This window comes from Perca flavescens, chromosome 10, assembly GCF_004354835.1.
Source record: "Perca flavescens isolate YP-PL-M2 chromosome 10, PFLA_1.0, whole genome shotgun sequence".
Classification (NCBI taxonomy): Eukaryota; Metazoa; Chordata; class Actinopteri; order Perciformes; family Percidae; genus Perca; species Perca flavescens.
In genome coordinates this window covers 6,370,411-6,389,457 of record NC_041340.1, presented here as the reverse complement: position 1 = coordinate 6,389,457, position 19,047 = coordinate 6,370,411, and the positions used below count along the sequence as shown (strand labels likewise).

The following is a 19,047-nucleotide window of genomic DNA, read 5'->3' as shown; positions in this document are numbered from 1 at the left end:
ATGAAGTGATTACATTACAGCCTTTTGTGTCGCTGTCATTCTTCCAGCATGGTGGCGTCTCCCTCTTCTGTAAGCATTCCCCATGCAGGCTCTGCTTTGTCATGCCAGAACATGGCAAAATTATATTAACATCTTTCTTCTGCTCTTACGTTAATATATTCAGAATGACTGCATGCAGTGTTATGGGATTGTGTGAAAACACCACTCCTCTTCTCCCCATCCTCCTCATTGCTTCCAGATACATTTATCCATCTGCAAAAGCAAATGAAACCAAAGGAGGTCTGGTGTGTTCTTGGTGCCAAATTCATTTCCAACGTGGATGAGGCTCGCAGAGGGATTATGTCATGATTGCCAAAAACAATCAAACCCAGGCCGTGGGGCTGCAGACTGAAGTGGTGCTGCTCTGAGCATCATCATAACCTTGAAAGACCTTCACTGGCGGAGAGAAGAGAGTCAAGAGGGCCTCTTAGTCATAGCTGTACAGATAGCGCCCCCTGTTGATCATCCTGGAAACAAACAAGGAATAGCATTAAAGCAGATGGGAACTGCATGGCACACTAATGCGTATGAGGCTCTAAGAATCACTGTATACAGTAGGTCCTCTTATGGACAGAGTCCCAGGGAACACAAACCTATCCATGCTTTGACTTCATAATCTGATTCTGGTATATTCTCTTGTTCAAATCATTTCTAGCAGAAATCCTGCAGGTGACAATTGCCGCCTCTTCAAGGACCCTTGTTGGTCCCTGGACTCCATTTTAAGCGTAACTGATCTCAGGTGTATAATGTTGAATTACCTAATATTATAGCCACCACAAAGGTTATTATTGTGGATGGATGAATGGATGGAGTTCAATGAAATTGACTATCAAGTGAAAAAATTGACATATACTGTAAAGTAGCCTACATTAAAACAACAAGTTGTATTCGTTAGGCTACATATGATTTATTTGTATTATAAGCATTTAATGTCTCTCAGTCATAATTTTGAGAGCCTTTTTTCTTAAGTCAGCTTGAAAAGAAAATCCTATTTAACTGTCCGTTTTGTATTTTATACAGTACGGTCTAGTTTGTTATATCCCAAAATCAGAGGTAATCTACCACCTCCACACACTGAGCGTTTTATTTTGAAGGTCCCTAACTAACTTCCACAGTACTTCCGTGTTTGCGTGTCCTGCGTGTCTTGCTTCTCCTGCAGGCTCAAGAGTGTCTTGTGGCTACAAATTTGAGATAAATAATCATGTCTCTGGAGGTGGAATCCGCAGAGTAAGTAGTCAAGTTAATTTATCTGAAAGAAGGGCAATTTCTATAATAAACTGCCTGCTAATAACTCCGCATTTGATAACATTGTCTGTCAAAGAGGCCTGTCTCATCCTTCGCTGCAATCCATTAGCATTAGCTTCCTGAGCTAAGCTAACAAGCTAAGCTTACAGTCACCCCCGTAAAAGATGTTTTCTGTTTTTTTTTTAGCAAAGTGACGGTAATTTCAGTCCGAAGTATTGGTCTGATATTTGAAGTATTAAAGTATTCTTATGTTGTATTTTCATTGCATAGCTATAGAATAAACAATTCAAAAATGGGAGTTAGAGTAAGTTAGCATTAGCTAACGTTACACTGCCAGTTGCCACCAGACTCTGCTCTGACCGGGGAAGTAAACTATTCAAACTTTGGCAGCAAAAATCAATTGACTGTTAGTTATGTTACTGTTGTTAAATGATCCACTAACATCAAACTATGACTCCTTATCCAATACATCAACACATTGTAATTTGAATAGCTTCAGCTGAGCTATCTTGCTATATTTGTTTATCCAAATGTCTTTATGTTTTCCACAGCGTGATCCGTCTGATTATGCAGTACCTAAAAGAAAATAATCTGCAGCGGACTCTAGTCACCCTGCAGGAGGAGACCACCGTGTCTCTGAACACTGTGGATAGTATAGAGAGCTTTGTGGCAGACATAAACAGCGGCCACTGGGACACTGTCCTGCAAGCCATCCAGTCCCTCAAGCTGCCAGATAAGACCCTGATAGACCTTTATGAACAGGTGAGGTTTTGGATAAATTGTGGTCTACAGCTTCTCTCATTGTCCACTTTACATCTTGATATCCTCCCGGATTACCCAGTGCACCCATAATAAGCTTGTCTTGAGGTGACATATTATGGGCTTCTTTTATTTTCTCCCTAGTCTGTCTTTTTCCCCTACTTCATGAACTTCACCAGGTGTTTAATTGCTTAATATTCTCTCCTCCTTGGTCTTTGTGTAGTTTTGTTGTTTTACGTGTGATTGTTGTCCCATTTTGTTTCTTTACAGAAATTCTTAAACGTGATTCTTGTTAATTTCTACTCAATAACTATAACTAACTATAACTATATATTGTTTAATGTATTGTTCTCGCTACTCCTTTCTTAATCCAGATGTATTAGTTTATCGTTTTTGAGATAAAAACAAAACAAAAAGACCCTGCATTTGTTCTGCTGTTGTCTCATGTCAACAGATCTTTCAGTGAAAAGGACCTGGTGGATCATGCCTGTGTTGTTTCCTGAATAGGTGGTGTTAGAGCTGATCGAGTTGAGAGAGTTGGGTGCAGCCCGTTCCCTCCTCAGGCAGACTGACCCCATGATCATGCTGAAACAGACCCAGCCAGAGAGATACATCCACCTGGAGAACCTGTTGGCTCGCTCTTACTTCGATCCCAGAGAGGTGAGTCCAAACCAAACGTGTGACAAGATGCAATCTTTATCTATCCATCCATCAAATCATTTTAGGATCAGTTGGTCTGGCTGTTCATTATGCTTTTGGCTTCAAAATACATCAAGCTGCAAATGTTGCATAAAGAGAACATCTGAAAGACATATTAGAGTTGTGCGGCATTTCTGATATTTGTGTTTCTTGATGTCCAGGCGTACCCAGACGGCAGCAGTAAGGAAAAGCGTAGAGCGGCCATTGCCCAGGCCCTGGCAGGGGAGGTCAGCGTAGTGCCGCCCTCTCGTCTCATGGCTCTGCTGGGACAGGTAAGTGATCCAGAAACACGCAGATGTGATAAGTGTAATTCCTTAATAAGAGACTCACCATAAGATAACTAATTTGTATCTTAATCCTGACATAGTTGCAATATATTTGCATAGTTGTGCCTCTTGATTAATCTTCAAAGAAAGCGAGGGAAGTCCGCACAGCAGCTGAATGCCCACAATTTGGTCTTCCTCAGGCGTGGAAGGCCAAATTGTCAGCCGAAACGTTGCGTGTGCCTTCTTTGCACAATTTGAGCATTCAGCTGTTGTGTGGACTTCACTCACTTTCTTAGAATATTATTTTTTTTTGTCCTGCACCAGCAACTATATGGACGTGCACAACATTGTCTTTCTTGATCTTGATTAATCTTCGCCATGAAAGTTATGCTACCATTCAAATAAAGTGCTGCTGATGATTTAATCTTAATTCTCCTCCTTCAGTCTCTGAAGTGGCAGCAGCATCAGGGCCTCCTGCCTCCTGGCATGACTATCGATTTGTTCAGGGGTAAAGCTGCCGTTAAAGATGTTGAGGAGGAGCGCTTCCCCACCCAGCTCAGCAGACAGATCAAGGTACCCACACTGTCCCAAAATATGGATCGTTGAAAGCAACATTAATGGGCTGCTTCGCTGTTCCAAACTGCATTCAGCCAAGCATACTGTCATTTTGATATAGCTCTGCCAGGAGATATGATACATTGTATGACCTAAATGCCTAAAGTGTTCTGACTTGACTTCTTTTTCTTCCCTGCACAGTTCGGACAGAAATCTCACGTGGAGTGTTCACGGTTCTCCCCTGACGGTCAGTATCTGGTCACTGGCTCTGTGGACGGCTTCATCGAGGTCTGGAACTTCACCACCGGCAAAATCAGAAAGGTAGCTTAATGCTAAATAAAGGCACATACATCAGATTTACTGTGTGGTTAAATATATAGCTACATTTACTTGTTTATCATTTCAAAATGACATGTGCTGACTTGAAATAATTGCACGCATTGTTTGTGTCCTACAGGATCTGAAGTACCAGGCTCAGGATAACCTCATGATGATGGACGATGCTGTGTTGTGTATGGGCTTCAGTCGGGACACAGAGATGTTGGCCACCGGAGCCCAGGATGGGAAGATTAAGGTAGACAAGAAACATTACTCCTGGAAACATTTGCGCAGAGGGTTCTTCCCCTAGTACACATGGATTATAGCGCTATGTCTTAAAAGAAAACTTGGGTACAAGTTTTCTTTTAGCTATAATAGAACAACTACTGGACTTTTTATGTTTTAAATAGACCTATATCAGCCGGTATTTAAACAGCAATATTATTTATGGTTCGTTGTTTCAATGAGGTGTGAAAACCCTGAAAATCGGGACGTAAATGGTATTATGAAATATAATTGAAGACAACAGTAGTCTTCCAATATAAAATCCACTTATTTCCAATGTATTCTTTTGGCTTTTCTGTTGTACAAACATATGTGTTTACTGGACATTATTACTACTTACAACTATGGAAGTAAAAAAAAACTTTTTATGTCTGTGTGAGTGTAGGTGTGGAAGATCCAGAGCGGTCAGTGTCTGAGGAGGTTTGAGCGCGCCCACAGTAAAGGAGTAACATGCGTCAGTTTCTGTAAAGACAGCAGCCAGATCCTCAGCGCATCTTTCGACCAGATAATCAGGTAAACTCAATTCTTGCCAAACGCCTTCACCCTCTTCTTCCAAACTCTCAAAAAAGACCTAACCATTAATTCTTCCAGTTGATGACACAACTAGGGCTGCCACCTCTTAGTCGATTAGTCGACTAATCGGTAGTTTTGGTCTTAGTCGACTAAGATTTCTTTAGTCGATTAGTCATTTTTTATGCTTATTCATGCTTAATTACTCATTTCCAAGAAACTTCTGAGCACATTTATGGTAAACACAAGATTTAAAGTGGTGCTTTTGCAGGATTAATTGTGGAGAAACTCAGTTTTACAGATGGCTTTTCTAGTCTTAACCACCTCTCAAAGCGCACAGCTCTGTCGATTACATCAACTAATCGATTAGTCGACAAAATCCTATAAGTGTTAGTCGACTAAGAATTTCTTTAGTCGAGGACAGCCCTAGACACAACAGTGGTTTTTACTGAACATCTTTTTATTTTTTAAATAATTTTATGGACATGCATTTAATTCTTCTTTTTTGCTGAAGAATCCATGGACTGAAGTCAGGTAAAACTCTTAAGGAATTCCGCGGCCACACCTCATTTGTGAACGAGGCCACCTTCACTCCAGACGGTCACCACATCATCAGCGCTTCCTCGGACGGCACAGTCAAGGTGAGAGAAGCCGCTGCAACACAGCAGCTACACAGTTAAAGGACAAATCCGGCGCAAAATGAACCTAGGGGTTAACAACACATGTGTACCGAGTTCGACCGTTCTCTGGGACATGTTTTCATGCTAATCGAATGTGTCCAGTTTTAGCCCAAACCGCTAATCAGCTTATAACGCTAGTCGTCTCAAAATAGCACCACACTTCCACGGTAGCATAATGAGGGTCCCTACATGTAGACCGAAGCGTTGAGAACTTTGTAAGTGTACAGGCAGTTTATTAAAAAGATGGTTTATAAAGACAAACCGTTCACGTATACAGGCAGGCGCCATCTTGCGAAAACAGTCACAACCAGTCGAATGACGAACGCCGTGCGACGTGATTCAGTTCAGCTCACGTTGCACGGCCTACTGTCTTTCTAAACTATCGTTTTAAAAAACTGTCTGTACGCTTACAAAGTTCTCAATGCTTCGGTCTACATGTAGGGACCCTCATTATGCTACCGTGGAAGTGTGGTGCAATTTTGAGCCTTGTTAGTGGTATAGAAATAGCGATTTCTTTCTTTTTATCCGTGCCCCGACGGCTAGCCTTGCGATATAACTGGTCATATTCGATTAGCATGAAAACAAATCCCAGAGAACGGTCGACTCGGTAATCACGTGTTATTAACCCTTAGGTTCATTTTGCGCCGGTTTTGTCCTTTAACGTCCTAATGGTGTTAATGTGCCTGTGCCTTTAGCAGTGTTATCTTGAGAACACACTGTGTCTGACCAGTCTCTCCTCCCGCTGTGTTCGACCCGCTCCAGATGTGGAACATAAAGACCACCGAGTGCTCCAACACCTTCAAGCCTCTGGGCACGTCGGCCGGCACCGACATCACCGTCAACAACGTCATCCAGCTGCCCAAGAACCCGGAGCATTTTGTAGTGTGTAACCGCTCCAACACGGTGGTCATCATGAACATGCAGGGACAGGTCAGTTCCAATCAAATCACTTCTGCACGGAACAGTCCAGCAAGAAATCGGAGCACAGTGTAGCTCCGTAAGTGCTGTTAGGAGTGACGGCGCGGTGCTGGAATAGGCTCCTGAGCCATTACATAAACTGTTTTTTTTTTTTTTTTTAATCTGGTTTTAAAACAAGGTCAGTCATTTTGAACTCCGTGTTTTATCTCTAAAATACTGAGCAGTAAACGTGTAGCTATTTTGAGCTTGTTTGTTGTTTGCTTATGAAACTGAGCCTGCCTGCCTTTTTAACGTGTGTGTGTGTGTGTGTGTGTGTGTGTGTGTGTGTGTGTGTGTGTGTGTGTGTGTGTGTGTGTGTGTGTGTGTGTGTGTGTGTGTGTGTGTGTGTGTGTGTGTGTGTGTGTGTGTGTGTGTGTGTGTGTGTGTGTGTGTGTGACCCCTGTGACCCGCCGTGCAGATCGTGAGGAGTTTCAGCTCCGGTAAGAGGGAAGGAGGTGACTTTGTGTGCTGCACTCTGTCGCCCCGCGGCGAGTGGATCTACTGCGTGGGTGAAGACTTTGTGCTCTACTGCTTCAGCACCGTCACTGGCAAGCTGGAGAGAACGCTGACGGTACGTGACTGCTCTCAGGGGCTTACATCAAAGTGTCCGAAAATATCCCATTCCCTCCCTCTGCTTCTGCCGCAGAACAGGTTGACCGTAAAGTTTTGGTTTAAGTCTTGGAGTTCTTTTTGCCTTGTTTTTATTAAATGACTATACAAGCTTGGACAAATAAAAATAGATAAATCATTTATGATCATTGCCGTATTTGGCCTGTCTAGAAGAAACAAAGTTCTCCACAAGTCACTTAACTTTTTTTCTTCTTCTTAATGCCTCCGTGTCAGCGATAGCCGTGGCCAGAGGCATTATGTTTTTGGGTTGCCCCCATACAATATCTCAGGACCGCCTTGAGGGAATTTCTTCACATTTTTTTCCTTCACATTCACTAATTGCGATTTTTCTGCCAGATATTGCGATTACAATTCAATTTGCAATTTTAATAAAACATGTCATAGATCATTATAACATGAGACACAATCAAAACTGCTCTACATTCTTATGCAAGGATGAGAACATATGAATTGACAGAAATAAGTGTTTTCTTTCAAAAAGCATGGAGCAGTGAACACTCAAACGCCGTTATAATAATACAAAAACAATTCCAATAAAAAATATCGGTAATTTCCTTATAAACTGAAATTGCTGATACGCCTCAGTTCAGTAGCAGCATCTACATGTTGCACCTTCTAAGCCATGTTAAATAAAGTAATATTTAAATTAAAATTAATTAATTAAAATTAAAAAATAAATTTAATAAAGTAAATCTCTCGGACTAACGTATCCTGTGATCTACTGGTGACCCCTTAATTCTGCTAGTAAGACATTATTACTTTATTGTTACTCCAGTTTGTAACTTAAAGGACAAATCGAGCACAAAATGAACCTAGGGGTTAATGGCATGAGTCGACCGGGATTTGTTTTCATGCTATTCGAATGTGACCAGTTTTAGCAAACCGCTAAATTCCTTATAACGCTTGTCATCAGGGCACGGGTAAAGTAAAAAGAAATTGCTATTTCTACACCACTAACAAGTCTCAAAATAGCACCACACTTCCACGGTAGCATAATGAGGGTCCCTACATGTAGACCGAAGCATTGAGAACTTTGTAAATGTACAGACAGTTTATTAAATTAGTTAAATTAAATCATTTCTAGATCTGCATTTTGCTAACTTAAAATAGCGAATAGTCTTTTTGAGTTTTCCGCTATATATATGGCGTCCGTAATTTGTAACCTTTGTGTTGTCTTCCTGTCAACCTTGAAAACGTTTTTGACGCCTTTTTTTCTTTGTTTTTGCTTTTTCCAATGTTTTAAATTGTAACTGTACGTACACACCGCCGCCGACTTGGGCGTCTAAAGATACCGGAAGTCATTAATTTTCAATGGAAGCTGGCTTCTCTCAGCTGCAAGGAGCGTCAAAACTGTCGGCGTCGCGTTTTGGGCGTTTTGAGCGTCAATCAGAAAGTTGAACTTTGGTCAACTTTATGGTAATGAGCTATGACGCGGTTCAGCGGCAAGCAGCGGCAAACGGCAGCAACCAATCGGAATATAGACGTCCTTCTCGCTGGCTGATTCTGGAGAAACATACGATGTAAACTTTTGTTCCTACCAAGACATTAGTTCCATGAAAATGGAGGGAAATCTCATAATCGCCGTTGCTGGGTTCCCCTATCATTTATGATGTAACGTTGTTTGCGTATAGAGACCAGTTAACGTGCCGTCACATGGTCTCTAAACAGTCCGCTCACGGTGAAGTCCTGCACGGGTCAACAGCTGGCGGCTGCTCGCTCTGCCTGCATTCTGCTGCGGTTCAGCGGCTAACTGCTAACAGACACCGCTGTGACCAACAAACAATACAAATGATGTCCTTATATATGTAATTTATAAAAGGTTTCTAGTGTCAGTGTATTGGCCGTGCAGTGGCTGCTTGTGCTTTTTCTTCAATCGTGTGTTGCACATGATCGAAGAATGCTCCCACGTCAGAGCGGCCAAAGCGTCAAACAGCTTCCTCTGACTTTTTGACAAGCGTCCTCGACAGGGCGTCCAGAGCTTCTTTGCAGCTCAAGTCGGCGGCGGTGTGTACGTACAGTAAAAGTTTTCTTCTCCACATTTTCAGCGCTTAGTTCTACGTTTCATATTTTCTGATATCAAACAAAAATTGAAAACCGGTCAATTTGCCCCGAAGTCAACACAAGGGTTAAACCATATGTTCTTTGCCCCTCCAGGTACACGAGAAGGATGTGATCGGCATCGCCCACCACCCCCATCAGAACCTCATCGCCTCCTACAGCGAGGACGGTCTGCTGAAGCTCTGGAAGCCTTGAGGTGTTTGATTCCAAACTGTCACCCAGCAGCTGCTCGCCTCACTCCTGGACACGGCTCTGCCCCTTCTGTTTGGTCTTTGTCTCTTTGTCTTTTTACAGCACTGGGTGAATCCCTCTCTTTCAGGTCACTGTGAACTTGAGGTTTTGGTATACATGTTGACAATCTCAATGACATCATGGGTTTTACTAGGGTTGGGCACCGTTTGGACTTTAATGGTATGGATTCCAATTGAGATTCTTCCTTATGATTCCAGTTCTTATCTATATTTTCAGATTCTTTGAAGGGTGGAGTTGAAACGGATCACATGCTTATTTCACAAATAAGAGGAAAGTTTTATTTTGATTCAATGGTGGGTTTGCAGTTTGACAGGGCTTTTTCAGTGTAAACTAAAGCCACACTAGAGCGCCGCTTACTGTGCTCCACGGCTGCAACGCAACAAGCGCCTGGCCGCTACAGAAACCAAAACTCGCGCATGTTAAATTTGGAACCCATGATCAGATTTGAAACCAAATCCTCCCAAACGATTCCAGTAAAGACACGATTCCACTGCTTGTAATTTTTGAAACGATTCCAAGTAGGAATATGTTCTCGTTGCCCAACCCTAGGCTTTACCTATTCAGCTGCATGTTCACATCAGCACTGGTGCTCTTCTTTTACCATGAAGCCACACAGCTGAATATCAGCAACTAATGGCAGTTTGGGGGTTTTCGAGTGTTTGCACAGCAGAGCCTTGTTCAACTGAATCCTTTAAGTCTAAGAAAAATCTGTTTGTCCATCACAGAAAGGATTTAATGATGGCTTACAAAGAAACCTTATTTGCTTTACTTTAATGCATTTATTTTGAATTTGTAAGTGTATGTGTCATGTTGTTTAAGTGGTGGACTTTTGGAAAGAAACTCTTCAAAGTGTGACCCACACATACAATTATTACAAATACTCGTAACTGTTCATTACACGCATTAAGAAAGGTGCTTCCATGTTTATCCAGATAAAAAAATGTAAAAAATGTATTTCATTCATTCGACCATGATATTGTTTCAGTTGCAGGTAAAATAAAAGGTTCTGCTGTTAAACACCTGATCTTTACAGACATTCAGTAACTTAATTTTTGGGGGCTTCAACTTCAGAGAGAGGAGGGGAGATGTCAGATGTCCGGGGTGAGGAGTGTAGCTACTAGACTCAGTTTTGTTTTTAAAATGTTCACTCTTTTGTAAATATGTTTTTTTTTCTTTGCATTTTTGTTTAGTTTTTTTCCAAGAAGACCTGGTTAAGTAGTGTTTTGTTTTTTTTTTTTTTTTTTTTTTTTTGAATTTCTGACTAGAATTGAATGGCATCATTGTAAAATTCTTTGATATATTTTTTTTTTTTGAAATGATTGTTCTTTCAATGTGGAGAACCACATAATACATTAAATGTAATAACAAAGTCATTGTAAGGCATTTTTTCCCACACTGTACATACATTTGGAATGAGACATATTTCAGTTTTCTATAACTTGCTGGATGTATGTATTTCCCGTTATTATATCTCGTCTGTGCCATTAAAGCTATTTAACCAGAACAGAAGAAAGCACCTTGACATTGTTTTGACCTGTGGTGTTGGAGAACCGGATTATCCAATCGGAGAATAAAAGATTTTCTTCATTACAAAACATTGTTTTATGGGACTTTAGACTTTTAAAAAACCCTCAGAATAACTAAGTGCCCAGTCATGCATGCTGCCTCTGTGTAACAGAAAGATGGAGAGATGAGGAGTTGACTGAGTTTGATCCCTGAATAAACTCTGGGTGGATGGTTGTCAGTACAGCAGCTCAGAGTGTGAAGTTAGTCAGCAGGACTGATGCTAGGATTCTGATTACGCATTCAAAATAAAAGCATGGATTTGTAACTTTTACCTAGTATGTTTAAGAGTTGGAAAGTGTCCGCTACTGACTTTGCATCTCTGCTGCATCTGTTGTCACCTTTTATAAAATGTGCTGTTAAAAAGGAGTCTGAATCTGCTAATCAGAAGCAATAAAAATAGAAGTTTTTAGGTCAATCTGATACATTTTTTACTTGAATCTTGAGCTTGGATAATCACTACCAGGATTACCTGTCTATTTGTTAGACCAACTCGTGTTCTGGGAACTTTTTCTTGATTTTTGTTCCTTATTATGATGGTAAAGTATAAGAAAATGACATGTTAATTTAAGTAACCTGAGGGTTGGTGAATTCTCCACCTTGCCATATCCAACTGACATGCAAGGAACAAATTGTAAGATTTTATTTTCATTTTATTTTTGCAAACGACTTGCATGCCTTTCATGTGGCTTCATGTATTGTACTTTCCGGGTGACAACAATCCTACGTTTTAGGGCTGCAACCAACAATCATTTTTATTATTATAGAAAATGGGGAGAAATGCTTATTAGAATTTTCCAGAGCCAAAGGTGGCACCTTCACATTCCTTGATTTATCCAACCATCTGTCTTAACACCTGAGTAAATTCACTTTGGTCTCATATCTCACAAAGAAAAGCAGAAAATCCTGCTGTTTGAGAAATTGATACAAAGGATTTTGGGCCTTTTTTTTATTTTATTTTTTAGAAAAATTTAAATTAAAAGAATCAATTGCAATTTTTTTTCTGTTGGTTGACTAATTGGTTCAACTCTAGGGGTATAATAATGTGTTTTTATTTAAGCACATTTTTATTCCTCGCTGCTATTTATTGTATTATTTATTCAATTCAGTTTATTTATGAAAGCGGATTTTACATGGGTTAAAAATGCCAGAATTAGCCAAAAGGCTATTTTTCATGCGTTGTCCCCTGCCCTCGATTCAATCAGGAGAGACTTTGTTGCAGATATGCGAAGGTTTATTGTACATATGCATAATATGAAATGTACAGAGTCTTTGGAGATTAGTTATTAGTAATTAATTTTTAAGGGGTAGAGAAGCCAAGACATATATATATATACAATACAAATTTCAATACAAAGAAACAAAAAGAAAGACAACATAACCAAAAACAAAACTTGGCACAAAATGGAAAGCGGAAAAAATTAGCACCAAAACACAACGCATAACTTACAACCAGTGGTGGAATGTAACTAAGTACATTTACTCAAGTACTGTACTTAAATAAACATATTTGGTAGTTGTACTTTACTCAAGTCTTTTCTTTTCATGCTACTTTCTACTTCTACTCCGCTACATTTCAGAGAGAAATATTGTACTTTTTACTCCACTACATTCATCTGACAGCTGTAGTTACCAGTTACTTTACACATTAGGATTTTTGCACACAAACCACATGTAGTTTATAACATACAATGTTTTAATATTTAATTAAACTACCCAACAATGTAACTGCCTCCAAGTAGCCTACAGCTGAAATGATTAGACCATTAAACATTGAACTGTTTTCCAGTTTCTAAAATTTGAGGATTTCTCTGCCTTGAGTAATTACATTTTACTGATAATACCTACTTACTTATTTACATACTTTTACTTAAGTAACATTTTCAATGCAGGACTTGTACTTGTACTAGTATTTTTACAGTATGGGATTAGTACGTTAACTTAAGTAAAGGATCTGAATACTTCTTCCAACACAGCTTTTATTTTTCCAACCTGTGACTGGAAGTAGTTCTTTGCATTGGGGGTGACTTGATGGTGTTGCGGAGCGGCAGGTCAGGGAGGTTGAATGGCTGTTTGGTGTCAGAGGGGTTTCTGCATGGAGGAGCTACTATGGCAGGAGCTCTGCACATCACTCTGTTCTTATTTCTGCACTGTGGATCATTTCTCCTCATTTCGGCCAGAACTGCTAATGACACGACTGCAGTGAGATCCACCGTGGATTCGGATCCAGCTTTCCCTACAACTGAGAGCCTATTTCCTGCAGGGGAAACAAACGGTACCGAGGTTCCCACCACAACATTCACAGCTTCACGGGCAACAGCTAAGCCTCCCAAAACCACTCCAACTACTAAACATCTGACTGAAGACACTGGTAAGACAGCGGACACAGCAGTGTCCAGAAAAGAGACACAAGAAGAAGAAGAAGAAGGTCCTTTGGAATTAGGTGAGAAGATTATATGTTTGTGTGTTTGTTTTAGCCACTATGAAACCACATCATTAATGTGAAAATGTGCAGTGTGTCTGTGGTATTCAATAATGAGTGATCAAATGGACACATTATTATTTTTACTTGAATGGAAAGATCTGCATAAGGGCAGTTGTGCTAACCTACATGCACTTTTTTTTTTTTTTTTACAACATGACTAATTACTTTTCCCAGAAACAGCCATGCTGTTGAAGTTCAAATTTCAAGTGTAGCCTACATGTGTTACTCTGCAAACAAACATACAGAAAACCTCCCCTGAGAACAAATTAACCAGGATTGTTGTTTAGTTTGCATCTTTAGAAAATATATATAATAAATCTACAAACTGGGGGAGTTTGGGGAATACATTTTTTTTTTTACTCAGGTCACATCAGACCAAACCCCTCCCCCCCCCCCCACCCCCTCCTGTATGTCAAAGGTCCATGACCCATTGGTGTTAGTTCTAGTTAATGATGCCTCAGCTTTTAAATAACAAGTCTAAGAATCTTTCAGGGTTCTTCAAAGACTCCGATTTTAGTGTAACGAGAGCTCTGTGGGCTCTGCATATCTGCGGTCAGAGAGTCGGTGTCCGAGGGTTGGGGGAGGATGTTCCACATTCTACCCTGTGTGCAGTGAGACATTTTAGCTGTGTGCGTGTTTTTTAACTGATGAAAACCAGATGGGCTGTGTGATGCCTCAGATTTAAAAAAAAAAAAAAGAACAAGACCCCTAACACTCCTCCTTCAAACCGACCAATGTGATGTTGTCCATGCAGGCAGTGATTCTACTGTACACTCACTGAAGCTGCGGCTGCAGCCAAATGGCTATAATGTGAATACATGTAAATATCTACATGCTGTGGCTCTCCATGGTGTCCTCCGTTGGTGGTAAATAAATAACTTTCCAACCCGTGGGAGTTGTTCAAAATTTTAGGAAAATACCCTCATTATTTCTTGCCAACAGTTAGATAAGAAGATTGGTGCTTTGCTTATATATGTCCTTTAAATATGAAGCCACAGGCAGCAGATGGTTAATTTATCATAAAGACTGGAAGCACCAAGGGCCCTATTTTAATGATCTAAGCGCACGGCGTGAAGCACACATTCACTTTTGCTAGTTTGACGGCGGAAAAAAGGCTCAGTGCGCCTGTCGCATGGTTCTAAAGGGTTGTACTTAGTGTCTTCATTAATCAGAGGTGTGTTTTGGGATCAATGTTCTCATCTAACTCTCGACATGCAAATTAAGCGTAATTCCAAAAATGTCCAATTTATTTCTTCAAAGTAAAGTTTAATGCAAAATGGTTCTTCTTGGTGTACTGTACTGACTAATTCCCAGTCTGAAGTAATGCTATTCAACATGTTAAAGTTTTCTATGTATGAAATGGTTTGCATTCTTGTAGAAAGAAGGTCCACCAGGAGCGTTAAGGTAGCGAAGAAGCCCAAAAAGATCCTGAAGAAACCCAAACTCATCACCAAGAAGCCAAAGGTTGTTAAGAAAGCCAAACCTCAGGTCAAACACAGTGTGAGCCAATCAGTAGCCACGGAGACAGTCCCACGTATGTATGGGCGTAAGCACTGATGTCTGCAGTATGTCAATCAGACATTAGTGGCAAACAGTTTGAAGTGCTTTCACTAACTTTATGGGGTTAACTGTGTCAGGACAATTCAAGTGGTCTCAGGTGATTTTTTTCAACCATTAATACTTTCTTCACCAACGTAATAGTTTATTTGAAATGTGAAGATCACTGGTACACATTGAATTGTCAGTTGAGGCAAAGGAAACCCAGGAAAGCATCAAACACACCATAAAACTATTTGCTAATTTAACAGAAAATCAGACCCAGCTCTGATTCATGTGGCTCCCTTGCTGAGGCAGTGAATACTGTATATCTAAACCTGTAGTCGCCAGACCTATCTCCACAACGCTGTAGAGTCAGTACTGAACCTGTATACTGCTACAAAAAAATACAATCTGCTGCTTCACTACTGAAAGCACAGACTCTGATAAACCCTTGATGAGAAGACTGGGAGCATCTTCATGTGAGGCTGATCAGAGAGCTCACTGGCCACAAAGATGTCCCATATCTTTATTTACCGGCCTCTGCAGACATTGTAAATGTCTCATGTCCTTTTTTTGATTTCCTATTTGTCCACCTTTGTCTTTTCTCTGTATGCTTCTCTCCAGTCTCTCTTTTGGTACCTTTCTCCCACATGCACACAAACTTAAACTACGTTGTACTATGTTTAAAAGGACATTCAAGTCATGACCTTAGAATATATGATAAACATTGAAGCGATAGATTGTTTTGGCCGCCACAGTTACTGTCTACAATATAAAGCTGTGGTGATAGAGTGTGTGTGTGTGTGTGTGTGTGTGTGTGTGTGTGTGTGTGTGTGTGTGTGTGTGTGTGTGTGTGTGTGTGTGTGTGTGTGTGTGTGTGTGTGTGTGTGTGTGTGTGTGTGTGTGTGTGTGTGTGTGTGTGTGTGTACTGGGCTGGGAATTGAGCCGACTGAGGAAGTATGTGTATACAGAGCGCCTTCACATATTCTGCGTGTATATAGAGCGAGGGAAAGGTCGAAGCAGAGATTAGCTTGTGGAGGTGGCTAGAAATAAATGCTCAGTAAGCAACCTGCCACGTCAAATCAGAGCTGATGCTCATTAAAGTTCGGTCAGGCCTGTCAGCCAGTGCTGGAGTTGGATTAACTGTGAGTGATACGCAGGAAAAGTTGCAATGTTGGGAAATTAAGTAAAAATGTGAAAGTAGAAACTGATAATAGAACCTCCTCAGTAACAGTAACGATATACTGACTACACTTAGACATACAGTAAACCCGTCTGTGATTATCCACTCCACATCCTCTGATCTTAACAATTAGTCAAAATAATTCATAATTTCCGGGGTTTTTGACTCCAAAATTGGGTATAATTTCATATAAATGAGGTTTGTTAACCAAGATTTCCAACAAGAAGTGTAAAACTAGTGTCAAGTTGGAATGAAGTTGGCTAAGAAGATGTAGGCCTTACGCAGAATTGGGAGATAAGCAGGTGAAACAGACAGAGGACAACACAATGGTTAATACTCCAAATTGAGTCAAGTGTCTTTTCACTTTGCCATGTATTATAATAATAATAATAATAATAATAATAATAATAATAATAATAATAATACATTGAATTTGTATAGCGCTTTTCATGGACTCAAAGTTGCTTGTGTATGTTAAGTTTGCTTTCAGTTGTGTTCATCATTTCCTGTCTGTGTGAGATGTCAACTGTTATTTCGATGAAAGAAAGACAGCAAAAGTGGAAAATGTGATTTGGTGGGTGGTCCCATACAGCACAACCGGTAACGACAAACTTCACCTCCTGAGCCACAAGTTTGAAATCCTACAAGCATGAAAGGAAGAAAAGCTTAATACTCACCATCCATTTAGCGAGAAACTAGAATGGTGATGAGTTTAAACATTTACTCCCTAATCCAAGGAGATTGTTTGATGGATATCTCAAGATCGTCTAGTCAAATTCAAATATAAATATAATATAGTGGAAGGTTACGCATGGAACAAGTGATTTGTTAATTGTTTGATATTGTATGTTTTCTTTAGAGCCCGACCGATAAAGGATTTTTAAGGCCGATATCGATATAAATATTTGGTGATTTAAAAATCCGATATTCTGATATATCGGAATATATATATTTAAAAAAAAATAATCCAGAAACACTTAACAGAACATAAACAGATTTCCCTAACATTATATATTTGTAGTTATTTAAGAGTCCTCACTAAAATAATATGATAATGCAGTTTAAAAATAAACTTGTTTGTTTTATTATATAACAGAACAGAGGAACATCAGAATAAATTAAAGTTCTGATAAATAAAATGTATAAAAATACAAATTTAAGATATTAAACTTAAAGGGTTAGACACGAGTGTTGCCAACAGGGACGTTGTAGAGCGCCCTCTGGTGGACAGACTATACAACGGCACTCATAAAATGGTTGAAGGGTGTTTCGACCTTTTTTCAATTTTTTAAATATTCATTTATCGGCCATTATAAATGGCAATACAGATAGTTTGGAAAATGGCTAATATCGGCCGATAATATCGACCCGCCCATATATCGGTCAGGCTCTAGTTTTCTTTAAGGCAAATGGGATAGGCCACCAATTTCCATCTGATGATGTTTATACAGGTGGTGTTACAGCAATATGATACATTTAAATGTACGTTGCTTAGTTATGAGTTTGACTCACTTGCATTTTGCACAATTAATACTTCATTAAAGCCTAAATATTGCCCAAAAGCATTCTTTGAGTCATGAAGCGAAGAGGTCATGTGGAGGAATCCAGGGAGATTAGACTCGGTGGGGGATATTTCTCTGATGAGGCATCTCGGGACGCATCTTCCTCTTGTGCTGCTTTCAAAGAGAGGAAAGAAGGCAAAAGGAAGTGAACAAGGGTGTGGGGGGAGTGGATGTGAAAACTGAGATAGACAGGAGAGACAGGGTTACTTACAGGGTTAGGGTTAGGCAGAGGAAATAAAGCTCCTCTCTTCCAGGACCACTATGTGCTTAAAGGTTTTGCCCCAAAACTTACAAACAATCTTAATTTTTTTTTTCTCCTTGTGGAATTTATTCACCGAGATAATCAGCTGGGTTGTGGACTGCTTTACTCTCTGGCTCAGCTTCAGTTGTTTCACAAGTTTGTGGTTGGGCAGAAATCCCTACGGTCAACAGTAACAACAAAAAAGAATTAAAATAAATCAAATATAAATGACTTTTTAAGAGCTCAGCAACATTTTGAGTCACACGCAGCTCAACAGAGATCCAGCTGGACCACAAGGCAAAAGGGGGGAAATGCTCTTTATAGGAAATGCCAGCTACATTTAGCTTTCATTTACACTGCTTCTATATCTTGGCCTGAGACTTTTTAACGGCCAGGAAAGCTCCCTGGCAAGAAGAGGCCGTTTGACCTGAGCTGAACCCTCCAGACAATGAGAGTCTGTCTGAGGCGTTAATACGGCAGCAGGGGACCCTAGACAGGTTTAAAGACATTTCACCCTCTGCAAGAGAGTTGGACTTTCTTTATTTCCTGCTCTCCTTTTTATATCTCTTTCAATTTGCTTCCCTGGCTGGCTTTGTAAATCCATCAGTATCAGAAGACCATTTTCACTTAAAGCCTTAGTGCGTAGCTTTTTGATAGTTATGAACGTCCGTTACATTCAAGCCGTTGCCAAATGAGTTGCTACAAAGCTAATAAAAGACTATCAGCTCGACACAACTCTCTCTGGATTTCTCAGTATGGCTACTGTATGTTCAGAAGACTGTGGCGTCCGGCGGCTTTCGCGCACAGAAACTCGAAGAGTCCATCATGTTTTTTTTTAATCCTCCCTGTCCTCCTTGGCTACTGTGTGGTGTGTGGTAACTGAAGGCTTGTAGAGTGTGGATTGGGGCAAAATTTTCTGTCCGTACCCGGTCCGCGTCCGACAGAGCAGTAACCAAGCAGGACCCGAGCCCGACACAGTTAAAATCTAATTTTTTTCTCTTACTAATGACACATGTAGCCTACGTTTGTTTGTGTGGAAAGCCCGCTTTTATTAAGCAACGGTTGGGCGTTCGGAAATGTCAACAGATGAGCGCATCAGCGCACACGGGGCAACAAGCGCACGTTAATAAGCTGTTTAAAATGTTCAATGCCTTATCGCGCTGATGTGACCGAGCCCGACCCGAACCCCAACATCATTTCTAAATATCTGTCCGAACCCGG

At 40.3% G+C, this 19,047-nt stretch overlaps 2 protein-coding genes across 2 annotated transcripts in view; both read left to right on the top strand.

Moving 5' to 3' along the window:
* The first annotated feature begins 1,133 nt into the window (after positions 1-1,133).
* On the top strand, positions 1,134-10,757 carry smu1a (SMU1 DNA replication regulator and spliceosomal factor a). Its single transcript, XM_028589291.1, has 12 exons — positions 1,134-1,266; positions 1,836-2,046; positions 2,551-2,703; positions 2,904-3,014; positions 3,453-3,581; positions 3,765-3,884; positions 4,021-4,137; positions 4,552-4,679; positions 5,191-5,317; positions 6,119-6,286; positions 6,732-6,884; positions 9,098-10,757. Exons 1-12 carry the CDS (start codon positions 1,241-1,243, stop codon positions 9,194-9,196), a joined length of 1,542 nt encoding a protein of 513 aa, XP_028445092.1. The 5' UTR covers positions 1,134-1,240; the 3' UTR covers positions 9,197-10,757.
* Positions 10,758-12,851: 2,094 nt separating this feature from the next.
* The window catches only part of cpxm1b (carboxypeptidase X (M14 family), member 1b), a 41,162-nt gene continuing 34,966 nt past the window's right edge, over positions 12,852-19,047 (top strand). Inside the window, exon 1 of the mRNA XM_028590294.1 lies at positions 12,852-13,259. Coding sequence (XP_028446095.1) covers positions 12,926-13,259 — 334 coding nt within the window. The 5' untranslated portion in view covers positions 12,852-12,925. The remainder of the gene's footprint in view (positions 13,260-19,047) is intronic.

Coding starts and splice junctions, on each gene's coding strand:
- smu1a (XM_028589291.1), top strand. CDS start 1,241: ATGTCTCTGGAGGTGGAATCCGCAGA. Junction 4,680..5,190: donor TCTTTCGACCAGATAATCAG/GTAAACTCAATT, acceptor TTTTTGCTGAAG/AATCCATGGACTGAAGTCAG. Junction 5,318..6,118: donor CCTCGGACGGCACAGTCAAG/GTGAGAGAAGCC, acceptor GACCCGCTCCAG/ATGTGGAACATAAAGACCAC.